The 13,629-nt window shown below is 44.2% G+C and overlaps 1 protein-coding gene across 7 annotated transcripts in view; it reads left to right on the forward strand.

The window, feature by feature from the left end:
• Positions 1-509: 509 nt before the first annotated feature.
• SLC12A4 (solute carrier family 12 member 4) overlaps positions 510-13,629 on the forward strand; it is a 50,750-nt gene continuing 37,630 nt past the window's right edge. The window contains exons 1-2 of one of the 7 annotated variants that reach the window (XM_074912885.1): positions 535-822; positions 8,354-8,373. In XM_074912885.1, coding sequence (XP_074768986.1) covers positions 590-822; positions 8,354-8,373 — 253 coding nt within the window. In that variant the 5' untranslated portion in view covers positions 535-589. Of the gene's footprint in view, positions 864-5,757; positions 5,761-8,353; positions 8,374-12,421; positions 12,538-13,629 lie in introns of those variants that run through there. The other 6 variants (XM_074912886.1, XM_074912884.1, XR_012634177.1 and 3 more) reach the window with 6 other exon arrangements.

Consider the following 13,629-nt stretch of genomic DNA (forward strand, 5'->3'; position numbering starts at 1 on the left):
CCCCAGCGGAAGCGCCACTTCGCCCGACGCGGCCTCTCGGGGTCGCCCGGCCGCAGCCGCGGGGATCGTAGCCGCGGGGATCGTAGCCCCGGGGATCGGCCCCCCCCGGGGACTGTCCCCCCTTCGCCTTCCCCCGCGCCTGGGCGCGGCGCCACCGCCCTCTCCGCATCGCTCCTGCACAGCAAATGGCGGCGGGGGGGGGGGGGGGGGAAGGGGGTCGGAGGCGGCCCAGGACACGGCGGAGGGAAATTCCCCCCCCCCCCCGGCAAGGGAGGACGGCGGGGGCCCGCCCCGCCCCGCCCCGCCCCGCTCCGCTCCCCTCCCAGCGCGCCGCGGCTCCCGCCGCCCCCGGGCCCGGCTCCTGTCACGATGACTGCGGGAGGAAGGCTCCCCCTTCCCCGCGCCGCCTCGCCGCCTCCGGCCCCTCCTCCGCGCCCCCGCTGCTGAGCGCGCCCGCCCGGCGGAGCGACCCCCTCCCCCGCGCCCCGGTCCTCGCTGCGGGGCGGCCCCGGCCTCTCCGCCCGCCTGCCTGCCGGCCCCGGGGGCGGCGGCCGCCGCGCCGCCTCGCCGCCCCGGCGCTCGGAGGGGAATGGGTGGAGTTGAGGAGCGCGGTTTCCTGAGAGGAAGTGACCGCACGGGGCAGGAATGCGCCGCCGGCTCCGCGCCGCGTCCCGCCTGCCTCGCTGCGGTGCCGCGGGCAGCCCTCGCCGCCCCGCCAGCCATGCCGCACTTCACCGTGGTGCCGGTGGAGGACAAGCACCGCGCCGAGTACGACAGCGTAGAAGGGCTCAGCTGGGTGGACTACCGGGAGCCGGCCGCGGCGCCCGCGGCTGGTGACTCCTACGACACCGTCAGCTCCGACGGTGAGCGGGCACGGCCGGGGCGGGGGGGGGGGGTCCGGGGGTGCCGGTGGCTCCCGGCGGGGGGCCGGGGCGAGCCTGGCTTCCCCCCCGCCCAGCTCCGCTCCGCTCCGCTGCTGCCGGCCGCGGCAGACAAAGGCCGGGGCGCCGGTAGCGGCTCTCGGGGGCGCCGAGGGGCGCCGCGCCCGGAGGAGGAGCCCCCGCCGGGTCTGCCGGGGCGGGCGGCGGCTCCCGTCGTGGCTGGAGCCGGGACGCTCCAGCGGGCAGCACGGCCCGGAGGATGAGCGGCTGTCAGCCCGGGCCGGGCCGGGCGGGGGCAGCGCAGCCCCGGTGGCTGCGGCGGATGCCCCGGCGATGCGGCTGGGCGCGGCGTTCTCCGGCTGCGCCGTGGGGGGCCAAGCCGGGCAGGCTCGGGGATCCCCCCCGGGCACTCCCGCCGCCACTTGTTGGCAGCCCGGGGCGCAGCGGAGAGCGGGGCCGGCGCGGGGGGACGGGTGTTATCGTCGCTCCCACAAACTGCGTTCTCCAGGGGCGATAAGAGTACATGGAGATAGGCTCAAGTGTTTTCAGGGCTCCGCTGCCAAGTAAACGGGTGATAGAGAATGCGGTTAAATTAGCTGAATCTCAGGTGACTGCTTTTCTGGCTTATGTCATCTTAAAAAATGCGCCTGCCCAACTAGGTCTCGCTCCCTCAAACCGGGCCCTTGAATACTACAGCGTGTGTATTGTGTCTCTGTGGCTTTCACAACTGCTCCTGCTAGGCAGGGCTGCTTTTTGTTAGTGGTTAATTTATTCCAATTATAGAAGAGGATCACGTAAGTAGGAGGGGATTTTGGGTGGTGAGAAGTACATTCTTGAATTAGGCAGCTAATATCAGTGCTCACCCTGTCTTGGTGGTTTCCTCTGACTTTTAGGTATAAATCAGTTTAAATACAAGTGAGTGTTTTTAGCCAGAAGGTGAAGGACACCCAGATTGGGAGAGTAGAGTAGTTCTGGTAAGAGGTTGGTTTAGCTCTTTGTGGGATCTGTTTCTTTTTTTTTTTTCTGCCTTGGTTATGTTTGGTCCTGTAACCTTTAGGAAGAGGATCTTCCCATGGGCTCAGGTGGTGAATTTGACTTGCCCTCTGTGAATCATGCATGACTCTAGGCAACACAAGAAAAGTTAGTAAACACCTGACCTGTTCTTCCTTGCCCGTGCAGTCAAACTTTTCAGAATGCAAATGTTACTGGATGCACAGTAACCCCTGAAGGGAGCCAGCACTGCTCAGGCCTGTGCTTGAGGAAGAGAAGAGGGTTGTTTTGCTGAGTGATACTCAGTTGTCATGAGATCAAGGTCCAGTTCCTGCCTTGTCATCTTGTTCGGTGCTTTGCGAATCTGTGCTTCAATCTCCAATATGTGCCATTCTTTTTTTTCTTTTTTTTCCCCCCTATTTGAATAGTTTTCAAAGGAACTTTAGATTTCATATACCAAGTTGCTTACATAGGCCTCATGTCCATTATGTCAGTTCCTTCCAGTTGGAGTGTGGGCTTTTTGGAATGATGAAAAGTAGGGGCTTTTCCTGACTTGTCTGTTATCACAGACAGTTTGAGGCTCTAGCACTGAAGGCTGTGCCAGGCCTTGACTTCATTTTGGAAAAAAAGGTCTATTTTACTGCCGGGTTGCTTGATGTATATAGTTCATGTGTATGAAAGTAACAGGTGTTTTTCACCCTTCTCAGCAGGTCGAGGTGGAGACCTCGTGGAGTACTTTTTCCACTAGCTAGCTCTGGCCATGGGTTAGTAAGTGTGACTTGGGGAAGCAGCTGCCATGGTGGATAAAGGAAGGTCAACTCAAAGCCCTTATCATTGGGATATGAGACTGTAGGATGTGTGTGAACAACATGCTGGAAGATACTCAGCTCCCCATCACAGTCTATCAGTAGCTGGAAAGCTGTGATCTCTTAAATACTGCTATTCTGACTGCAGCACAGAACCATGCTGCTAGAAGTTACCTGGGTCTCTATTTTAAAACCGATAAATATCTAGTAACAGCTTTATTAATATACGGTAGTTAGTTCTGTTTCTGTTTGAACTATAACTGCCTTCTATTTTTTAATTTACTTTCACAGTAATTAAGTGTTGTTTCATATCCTCAGGGTGTACGTATAAAGATATGCTGTCTTGCCTGCCTGTACTGACAAGCTCTTCCCCACTAGCCTTTTCCGTCTCTTCCTAGGTTTCTCGGGTTTAGTGCCCTGTGGAGGGGAATCTGAACTCCTCTGTGTTACTCCTTTGGTTCTGGGTGCTTCCTTTTACATCCTGTGCAGAGTACGGTAGCCTCTTGTACTGGGGGAGTGTTGGTAATCTGACATGGTGGAGGTGGGAAGTTCCTGTTGAAGACAGAGTAGCTCACAGCCAGCTGTTTTAGCACTGGCTGGAGAGAGACCCTCCATCCACAGCCTTCTGTGACAGCTGATTATGGGGCTTACAGAGGGATTTTTTTGGTGCTGGTGACACCCCTGATTCCACATAAGATAACCTTGTTTGACGTGAGTGCACAGTCTCAGAGTTTTAGGTTGTGGCCCTATCAAAGTGCATACAATTCATACTGGCACCGCATGAACATGCAGAGAGCTGCCTGAGCAATGCCCATTGACCAGTCTTTTTGTGGGATCGAGTAGCGCCACCATAGTCAGTGTGAGGAACTGGTTGCAGTTATTCTGGTGAATCTTCTTCAGAGAAAATTTTATTTTAACAGCTTGCTATTCAGAACTTATTTAAAGACTTCCTTGGATAGCTCGGTTTGATCAGAGCTGCGTTAAAGTGACTCAGTAATGATACGACCCTTGAAGCATATGGTTTGTCCTGTATCTGTCTATAGCTGGGCTGTAACAGCGTGCAAGGTAGTGGGTTTGTTGTCCAGTACTCCTTGCACAATCTTTTAGGCTGTTGCTTATGTTTCTGACAGATTCTTATCTCACTCAGACTTTTTCACTCCAACTTTTATTTGTCATAGCTTTGTTTTTGAATGTTTTTCCTGAATTTTGCTTTATTTGGGACATAAAGTGATGTGGTGTCATCTAAACTCCACAGATAGGAAGCCATTCTGCAATAGAATTTCTTGTCAACAATTTCCGTAAGAAGACATTAGTCTGTGTGCTATAATTTAGTCTTCCCAGATAGCTCTAGTGCTTGCTTGTGAATAAAATCAGCCTTTTTTTTTTTTTTTTTCTAAGCAGGTTCTACCAGCTGCCACTGCTTATAATAGATTTTGACATCTTCCATTTAGAAAAAGAAGTACAAAGAATTATCCTGTGATAAACTTGTGAGCCCTGCTTTATGGATCGGCAGGGATGAGAAATGTGGATTTGGCATCTCTTCAGTCTTTGAAATAATGCCAGCATGTTAGGTTGGGTACACAGGGTAAGAAGAGGGACAGTGGGGTCTGAATAGTGTTTAAAAAAAGCAGATAAGCTTTGCTTTAATAGGAATCTCATCTCCACAGTGATTGTGCACCCTGTTAACCAAAGTGCGGCAATGTCATGTGTCCTGTGGGAAGTTATTTATCTTCCTGTGACTTTTGTTTGTGGAAATGAGACACTAATCAGCTTGGTGTCACTAACCAGCTTTGGTCAGCTGCCACCCTTGGTTTTTGCCAATGAATTGCTCTGCTTATGTTTCAGTTATCACATGGCTGCTTTTCAGCCCACAGTTTTCTGACTAGACTTGAGACCTTTTCCTCATGCTTAGTCTGCATCAATACATACAGTGCCCTTGTGCAGCAACAGATGATGCTGGTCATTTGCAATAAGCTATTTTTGAGAAGATTGATAAAGGAAGTTCTGGTGTGATAGCAGTGTGCTTTTACTTTAAGCTTCTTCCTGCTTCACTGCTTTTTAATAGGTGTTAACTTACTAGTAAAGGGTTGAAGTGTTTTGCAAGACTTGAAATAAAGCTCACATAAAATATGTCTGAAGACGCTTTCAATGGGGATATATAAATCATTCAAAAATTCCTTTTCAAAGCAGTTAATTCTTATATGTAGATGTTTTGGCAAAATGCAGAGGTAAGATAAAATTAGTCATATAATGAATTAGATACTACAGCTGTACAGGAGTGACAGAAATGTATGTCCAAATATATTTAGGTTATCTTAAATTCAAGAACTTTTGCTAGCAGCAGTGTGGGTAAAGGGCATTGTTACAGTAGTCATAGCAGGATATTTTTGCATAACCTCCGTAGCACGTGCATCTTCAGCATTTTTCATGTTGCCTCAAAACTGCAGAAGGAAATCATGGGGGAGGGAGCTTGGGGAGGAGTTGAGGCAGAAGCTCTGAATTGTTTGGGAGGAAAGAAAGTTCACTCATGTCAGTGAACTATCTCTTCTGGTGACTTGTTTACTGTTGTCTTGCTGAAAATGGTATGGGGACTGTATCTTCAATTTAGTTGCGTTTTGATGAGGAAGGAGGTTTTTTTTCTGTTCTGCTGTGCTTGATATCCAGTTTCCCTCTCTGTAAAGTTTAATGTGTACATTTGGAGATATTAAAGGTGTCCTGTCAGTGCTAAGTATGTCAGTATTTGTTTCTGTTCCATAAAGGATACTTGTGAGATACTTGTAGGCAACAGATTGGCTCTAATTTGAACGCAGATCCTGAAAGGGGTTTTAGCAGCAGTGCCATCCCTGTGAAGTCCTGGTGTGGTGGTTTTTTTGGTTGGGTGGTTTTTTGTGTGTGTGTGCAGCTGGCAAGTAGCACAGCACTGAGCAGTGCCAAACTCCGGAATACTGTTTTTAGCAATACAGGTACATAGACTTCTGCTTCAGATAAAGCAAGACAAGAGTGTGGTATGTGAAAAATGAGAGTGGAGAAGTGCCTTGTGACATAATTAGCTGTTTATAACGCTTGTTTGGGTGAAGGAGATGGTATATACTTTGTAAGCAAAGGAATTTCTCAGAGAAGCTCATTTTCATGGAGTCCGTGGTGGATACCTGAAGTTGCTTTTGGCAGCATGCAGTGTTGTGAGGTTTAATTCGTCTATTAAAATGCTCATATAGGAAGAGAGAAAAGTTCATGTTACTGCATAAACTGCTACTTTTCCTGAGCATGTCTTTCATACCTCTTCTAATTTGTGCAGTGATTAAGACAGAGATGGAGAGGCTGCAGCTGTCCGGTACCAAGCGAATCTTCGTGCCAACTGCTGGCAGCCGGGAGACTTGGCTGAATATAGAAAAACATGGGCCTTTTGTGGGTTCTCTGGTATTTCAGTTATTTGGAAGAGCTCTCAGAAGGATTTTTGTGATATGACTAAGTGATATGAAAGCAGCTCCCATAGCTGTGATTGTGTGGGTCTGTAGGTTTTTCCAAAAAGCTAAGAGAAGATTAAAATAACCCCAGACGACTCTCTGCTGGTCTTTTGTAGCTGCCGATTTTTTGTTTTTCCTTTCCTCCGGAAATCACCTGTTTTAGAAGACTAAGCAATTGCACATGAAAAGATGTGGATTTTCCATCTAATTCTACCTGCAAATGCTCGCTCGTTTTGACTTGCTAAGCGCCCATTTCAAACTTGAGTTGAGACTAAGTTTGAGAATTTTTTTACATGCTGAATCTATGTCTTTTATTCAGTCTCTGCACTTTCCTAAAGAAATTAGTCTAAGAAATTTTCTAAAGAAATTCAAATAATTTTGGGGGTTTCTTACATTGTGTTTGTAGTACATCTCTGGATGTGTAAAATTGACGTGTTATTCAATTTCCCCTCGCGAATTTCTTCGGTGTTTCACTTCCTTAAAGAAAATAGTGACATTGCCTTTCTTTTCCCCAATGCAACAAAAGTAAAGAATATGTTTTTGCATGCTCTTCAATGTAAAGTTTAAATTTGGCTTTTTCTCTGAAGTTCTTTGTAGAATGGAGATTAGGGTCCTTTGCAGCCTCATTGACTAGGAAATGTAGCCAAAGGTAGTCTTCGCTGAAGTTAAAGAACAGCAGCCACTTTGAGGAAGATCAAACTTAGTGATCCCTGCTTTCTTCTTAAGCCCATGTAACAGCATGGGGGACATTCAGTGCCACAGGGAGAAAAAAGCTGCATTTTGTGAGTTTCTCCTTCCAAGACCAAGTTAAAGACTGGCACCTGTTCTTGACTATGATGTAACAAATAATGTGTAGACTGATTTATATAACAGCAAATTTGCTATTATAACCAATATGTGGGAGCAAGATTTATTTGGACAAAGGTTTTGTCTTCAACTGTTGGTTCAAGGTTTTTCTTTAAATGCTTTGATCTGTGACCTGAATTAAGGAGAAGAAAATGCACCCTTCTAAGACATGCTCTAAAGCCTTTTGGAATTGCATTTTAAGGATGTTTCTGTTGTCTTCAGTAACCTTTGAATTGGAAATTTTGAATCTCTTAATTATACTAAGATGATTTTTATTCTCACAGATAAGAAAGTTTCAGGGTGTTTTTTGTTTTGTTTTTTTTTGATTTAGTAAAACCTCTTTCTTAATTATTAGTTTTCAGTATGCATCTGTGTAAATGATGCCAAGTGATCCCTTAGCAATGAGTAGTACTGTTCTTGTTCTTTCAGTTGAGTTCCTTTGGATGATTTCTTTCAGTATACTTGGATTTTGTCATGCATGGAGAACTGTGCATCTTTCACAGTGGCTGCTGTAGTGAATGCTAAACAAACAATATCTTCATTTTAAGCAAGGAAAATAACAAAATACCTTACACACAAATATTAGTCTTTTAGCAAAATCAAATATTTGATGTATGTTTAATATGTTCTGTCTTTATATATAAAAAGCCTACATCACCAGGAAAAATACAGCTCTTATAACGTGTGTAGGGTAAACTTTGCTGGATTTTGGCTATTTTGTATACTGTTGTGTGGTACAGGTCCCCTTTCTTCTGCCATCCTCTGCACACCTATCTGGAGGCTCTTTTGTAGGCTGTCTACTGCCTGTTTATCCTCAGTGACTCTTATTTCAAACATTGTTTCCCGAGTCTCAGACTGTCACTTCTGAACCATAAAAATAAGTTACTGGAGTTAAAGGAGTAGCACTTTTTTCCTAATAGGTCATGTAATAGGTCTTTAGATTTTGTGGTAGGTATTAGGTTTGGCCTGGATAAGAAGACAGCTTGCTTTTCCTCAGTCTTAATTCATGTCTGAGCAAGAGATATAAGTTAGAACAGTTCTGGGAATACACACTTTTCTAAATTTTTGTTGCTATTAAAGGTACTTTGTAGAATTTTTTCTTAATCATCTTTTGATCTTTGTTCTGCCCCATAGGTCAGAGAGGTGGAGTTTGAAGTGCAGAATAAAGCCCTAATTGCCCAAAAAGAGCTTTCACTCAGCTTATGGATGAATGGGGAAGGCTGATAACTTGGCAGTCTTGCCAGGTTAGCTGTGCTGAGCTGACGGGAGGCAGCCTTGTTGGAAATGTAAACTAAACGGCATTTTGCTGAGCAGAAGATGAGAGGCCAGTGCCAGGCTGGGCTGGGCAGCTGGGGCAAGAAGTGAGGGAGGAGACTGCTGGTACTGGTGAGGGGACGGTCATCATCCCACCTTTGTTTTGGTGGTCACAGTCCTCTGACAGAAAACAGGGGAAGTTCAATTGCTTAGGGCAAGGCTTAGCAACGTTTCCAAAGGGGTTCAGATTCTGGGTTTTCCTAATGTTCCCAGGAAGTTTGTCCCACTGGTCCATCCCCTTGAATCCCGAATGCTTAATTTGCCCCTTTCTCCCGGCTCCACCCGAGTGACCTGCATTGTCCTAGAAGCCCACTCATAAATTGATTGACATGTGGTCTGTAATATAATTAGGGTGCAATCCATTGATTACTTTGAAAATTAGAATCAAAGCTGTAAGCTGATGTTGGAAGCTGGCTTGCAGGAAAATGTAGCAGAGATTGTATAACAGGATCCTGGGAGAGGAGGGATGACGCAGAGCTCGGTGTTTAGGGCAGAGGCATGCTCTCCGATGCATAGGTTCAAGCTAATTGTGCCAGAACAAAGCTGTATATGTCTTTTTTTTCTACAGTCCAATTCCCAACCTTCATTTTCATGTCCTACCAGTACCCAGCAATTTCTTGTGTTTATCTGACAGATTTAGAACATCATTCAATCATTACAAATACCTCCTTATTGTGAAGCAGGTTAAACCGTTGAAACTTTTGGCTTTCACTTCCATGTCAAAGGGTAAAAAAGGACTTTTATGGTGTGCCATTAGAAGTTGCTCATTTGCTGAGCTAAGGTTACTCCTAAGGAGGGCCAACTTGTTGAGACTTGCTCTTGCATACTTTAGATTGCTGATTGCTGCAGTAAACCACAATTTTTATGCCCTGGAGTATAATTTTTTTAAATAAAATTATCTATAGCAGTGCTACTCTGTGTTATGACCCTGTCTGTGCTTGCAAGCTGAGCAGCCCAGAGTGTGGTTACTGTGTGCAAAGTCCACTTCTGGGTTTCCATGTAGAAGGTCAGATCTCAGTCAGGGCTTGGAGCGATTCAGGAAGACGCTGTAGCTGCTGCTGTCTCTGATGGAGAACAGCACATTTACTCCTCTGCCTTCTACCTTTGCATTCAGGAACTTTGCCTTCCTAATCCACTTCTAAATAATATAACTGACGTCGCTTTTACTACTACTTGCTATAGTATATATTTGTAACCAAAGTTGATGTAAAGGATGAAGGTAATAGTGTTGCAGGTCTGACTTAAGAACCTACTGCTCACAGATATTTTCAGCTTTCTTCTGCTCAGGTTTTCACTGTCCGATCTGTGATTTTTATAATATGAAGTGTTCAGCAGCAATACCACTTGTCTGTCTCCCTCCAACAGTATCTCTTCCTTTCCCTTGATTCGTACGTGTTTTCTGCACCTGTACTGAGACATGATCTCCAGGGCACAGCTGTTTCTGGAGCATCACAAGCCAGCTCTTGCCAACCTTATCCAAATCCAGTTCCCACATGGATATAATTTATGTCTTGGCTACTTTGCCTAAGCAGACGCAAACTCTTCCCTTTTGATGTGGCTGTGTGTTCCAGAGAATGTGGTGGCAATGTCAGGGATTAGTTTTGGGAACATTGCAGCCAAACATGAAGGGAGATAAGTTGAGCTATGTTTGGTAGATCCCAGTAGTACGTAGCCAGATAGTGGGATGATTGTCTGCCTTGTGTTACGGTACGTGAAGGGAGCTTTAAAGCTGTAACTCAAGGCAACACACAGAGAATAATTTAGTTGCAATATTTTGCCTTTGCCCTTTTAAGGCACTGTATTCTGGACTTTGTAGTAGAAGCGTGTGTTTAGCAGGAGTAAGCACACCACTGTATGTCACCGAGTTTCTTCTGACTTAGATTCTGTTGCATGTACTTGATTTAATTCCTGACTGGTGGAGCAGAAGACAAGTGATCTAATGTTGCCCATTGCTTCTTGAAGACTTTCTGTAAGCTAATGTGCTGTACTCGTTTTGCTCTGATGCTCTTACAGACCAACTGACATTTTGTAAAATGCTGATAAAAGCCACTGTGGCTTCTTCAGATACCTGACTCTGTCTTAGTCTGTGCTGTGCGTTGTGCGATGTGAAATACTTCGTGCTATTTTGGAAGACCTGTGAGCTCTTTATAAATGTGTGTCTGAATATATGTATTTTACAGGGACTGTGTTTGTTGCTTATCATGTGCAATATCAGAGTGCTTTCCACCCTCTAAACTGTTTAGTGTGATGAAGTGACTTCCTTTGCTTGGAGATGTCTCATGCTGACTTACACTTTCTTTGAGTATTATGATTGGAGTTACAGTGAGTTTTGGCTGTTTGTAGCACTTTGCACTGAAAGGTCAGCTCTTCATCCCTGGAGCATATACAAGCTTAGCTCTTTTTTGTCTTTTTTCTTTCTTTTTTTCTTAGTTAAAAACAATCTCTTGCACACTTTGTTTTCACATGGAACAAAATACTTCTCAAATGTAAGAAAAATCTGGTATTCAGCACTTTCTATATGAGTTAACTGAAAACTTACTAAAACATTCAGGGTTTCACAATAAGCTGTAACCAACTACAGATGTCTTTCTACTGTCTTCCATAAATGGATAGTAGATGTCTGTTAATGTACATTGTGTAGTATGTAATTCGTAGCATGTACATACATTGAATTTTTTAAAGTAATTGTACCTCCTTTTTCTTCACTTTCTGTATGTCTGGAGATACCTAGCACCCCGGCTCGTTTCTCCTCTATTTCCACTTGTTTCCTGTAGGAAGTTTTTTGAGCTGGTGGCAGTATTGACTTAATGCTCACTGTTCTCATCTGCTTGTTCTCACTCCGTGGTTTGTGCGTGTACAATTGTTTCTTTGGCACATGTTGAGCTGGAGAAGGGAGCAGATATGTCTGAAATTGTGGTCTGTGTTGTGGGGTTTTTCTGAGTTTGGATTTTTGGTGTTGTCCTCTCATCTTTCTTACTGTGCAGCCATGGTCAGCTGAACCGGTATAGGGCTGAAAACAACTTTCTGTATTCGATATTGGCGAGAAAGGCAAATTGAATATTGATGGAGTCTGCATGCTCCTCTCATAGATGTAGGTTGCTGTCTTTCAGAGAAAGTGAGAGCTTTTTACAGCAAGGTAAGAGGCTTTTCCCGAGGCAGGGAAAATGTTAGAATACTTCTCCCTGTATTTTGGTACAGAGTATGCTGCATCTGAGGTGCCTTCATGCATGTGAAGGGACAGTGTTTCAGGGAGGATAACCATGAGAAATGATTTGGAGTCGTTCCACATGAAAGAATCTCTGAAGTGGATTACAGTGAAGTACAAAGGTTGTTTTTATAGTGTTTTTTTCAGCTGGCAATGACAAGTTATATTATGAAAGCTCCTAAGTGATGTGAGTTCCTAAATCCAATTTCTCAAAAGTGACTTGGCATCTTCAATTACATAGGCATTCTTGGTGATTACACCTACTGTCTGATGCAGACAAGTCTCAGAGTGGTGTTGCTGGTATCCAGAGGATCTCCTTATGAATGAGCAGAATGGAGGAGGTTCTGGTAATTATGAACTGCGTAGAATCAACAAGTTAGTATTTACTTACGTATTTTATATAACTTTCCATTTCATTGTGCTGTTGCTTTTTTTTGGTGAGCTTGCATAGGGTTTGTCCATTAATGGGTAATCATATTAAAAAGTATTGAAGATGGAAAGAAACACATCACTGTTTTCACTTGAAAGCTGAAATGCCTGGAGGGCTAACGTCACAGAGCTATACTTTTCGTGGCATTAGCAGGTTTAAAACGCTGTCTGATTCCACACTCAGCAAGCAGCAGATTTGTGGTGCACACACTTTTCTGAATAAGTGTGCAAACAGCTGGCAATGTGCCTCCAAAATGTGACAGGGTTTGGATTTCACAAATAGCATTTTCAGTAAGATCCCAACATTTGTATATTTTTCTCAGTGTTGAAAGGATTATAATGCCAGGATTATACTGGTGCTGGCTTAGTTTTCTGTAAGAAACCCTTTTGCTTCCTGAAAGACATCAGTCCCATTCAACGTTGCAGCCAGCAGTCACTTTGTCAGAAGAGGCAGAAAAAAGTTCTTTTGGGAATACGATATTATTAAACTTATCCCATCCTCAGGACTTCACTGAGACATTTACTTAAGTGTGTACTAAGAGCAGAAAGAAGAATAATGGTCAACCAAATTACTGAAAATGGCAAAGAGCTATTGCTACAGGGTAAGTACGTCATGTTGATATTAATACCTACAAAGGATTATAGTGTTTTGAAACTATCAGTGTATCCGAACTGAAGAATAAAATCATTGCACTTTCTGAAACACGGGATTATTAAATCGCTAAATCCTTTGAGTTGTGTAGTATCAGTCAACTTGATTGGTAAAGCTGTTCTCTAATCTAGTTTTGCAAAGTACAGTAGAAGTCCGATAGTAACTTCACACGTGTTTATCTAGGGATGAAACAAAGATCTGTGCTTAATTGTACACTTAATTCTGTACTCTGATGCAGTCTAACCATGGCAGACGTTGTTGTCTGGGAAAGTTTTGGCTGTTTCTTTAATGGAGAACACAAACAAATGCAGTCTTTGAACAGTTTCAGAGGAACTAATATATTGTCAACAATACAGCTTTTAAATTTGCTTTTTAATTTACTTTTTAGTAAAACTGCTTTGTTTGTGTCACTTTTATAGATGCCAAAGCTGCTGCTGATTATAAATATGTACATGGTATCTGCAGTGTAGCGTGTAATGAATTTTAAGAAGCACACCCTTACTTGGGAAAGATTCAGTACTTTAACAACTGTCAATTTAACAGTGAAATAATGTTATGTATTCTTAAAATGGTGAATGAATACATTATATTCTTAAAATGCCTATAAATGTTAATAGTTTGGCCTTTAAGCTGCAGTTTCTGGTGAAGCGTGTGTCTGAATTTGGCATGTAAGAGTTCAGTGTTGTCCGTGTGACTGATAGTTTGAGCCCGTTTTTAAAGTACAGAGGATCTCTTTGCTGTCTTAAAAGCTATCCAGGTAAAGATCTATCCTGTGATTCTGCTGTTCTTTCCTCTCATACAGCTTTATTGTTGCATAGATTGTTGTCTAGTGCAACTTTGGCCTTTGTTATCATAAAATACTGGGTCAGCCTGAAATGTACAGCTCATTTTCTGCCACCTTCAGTGAAAAAGACCTGGTAGCCCAGGTCTTAAGTGAGCTGGCATTAACAGATTTCAGTTAGTTATTTCATTATCAATGCCTAGTTTGTAGTTTGAAAAAAAGAGCTTTACCTAACTAGACGCTATTTATTTCCTGTTTCTC

Source organism: Athene noctua, chromosome 9, assembly GCF_965140245.1.
Source record: "Athene noctua chromosome 9, bAthNoc1.hap1.1, whole genome shotgun sequence".
Lineage (NCBI taxonomy): Eukaryota > Metazoa > Chordata > Aves > Strigiformes > Strigidae > Athene > Athene noctua.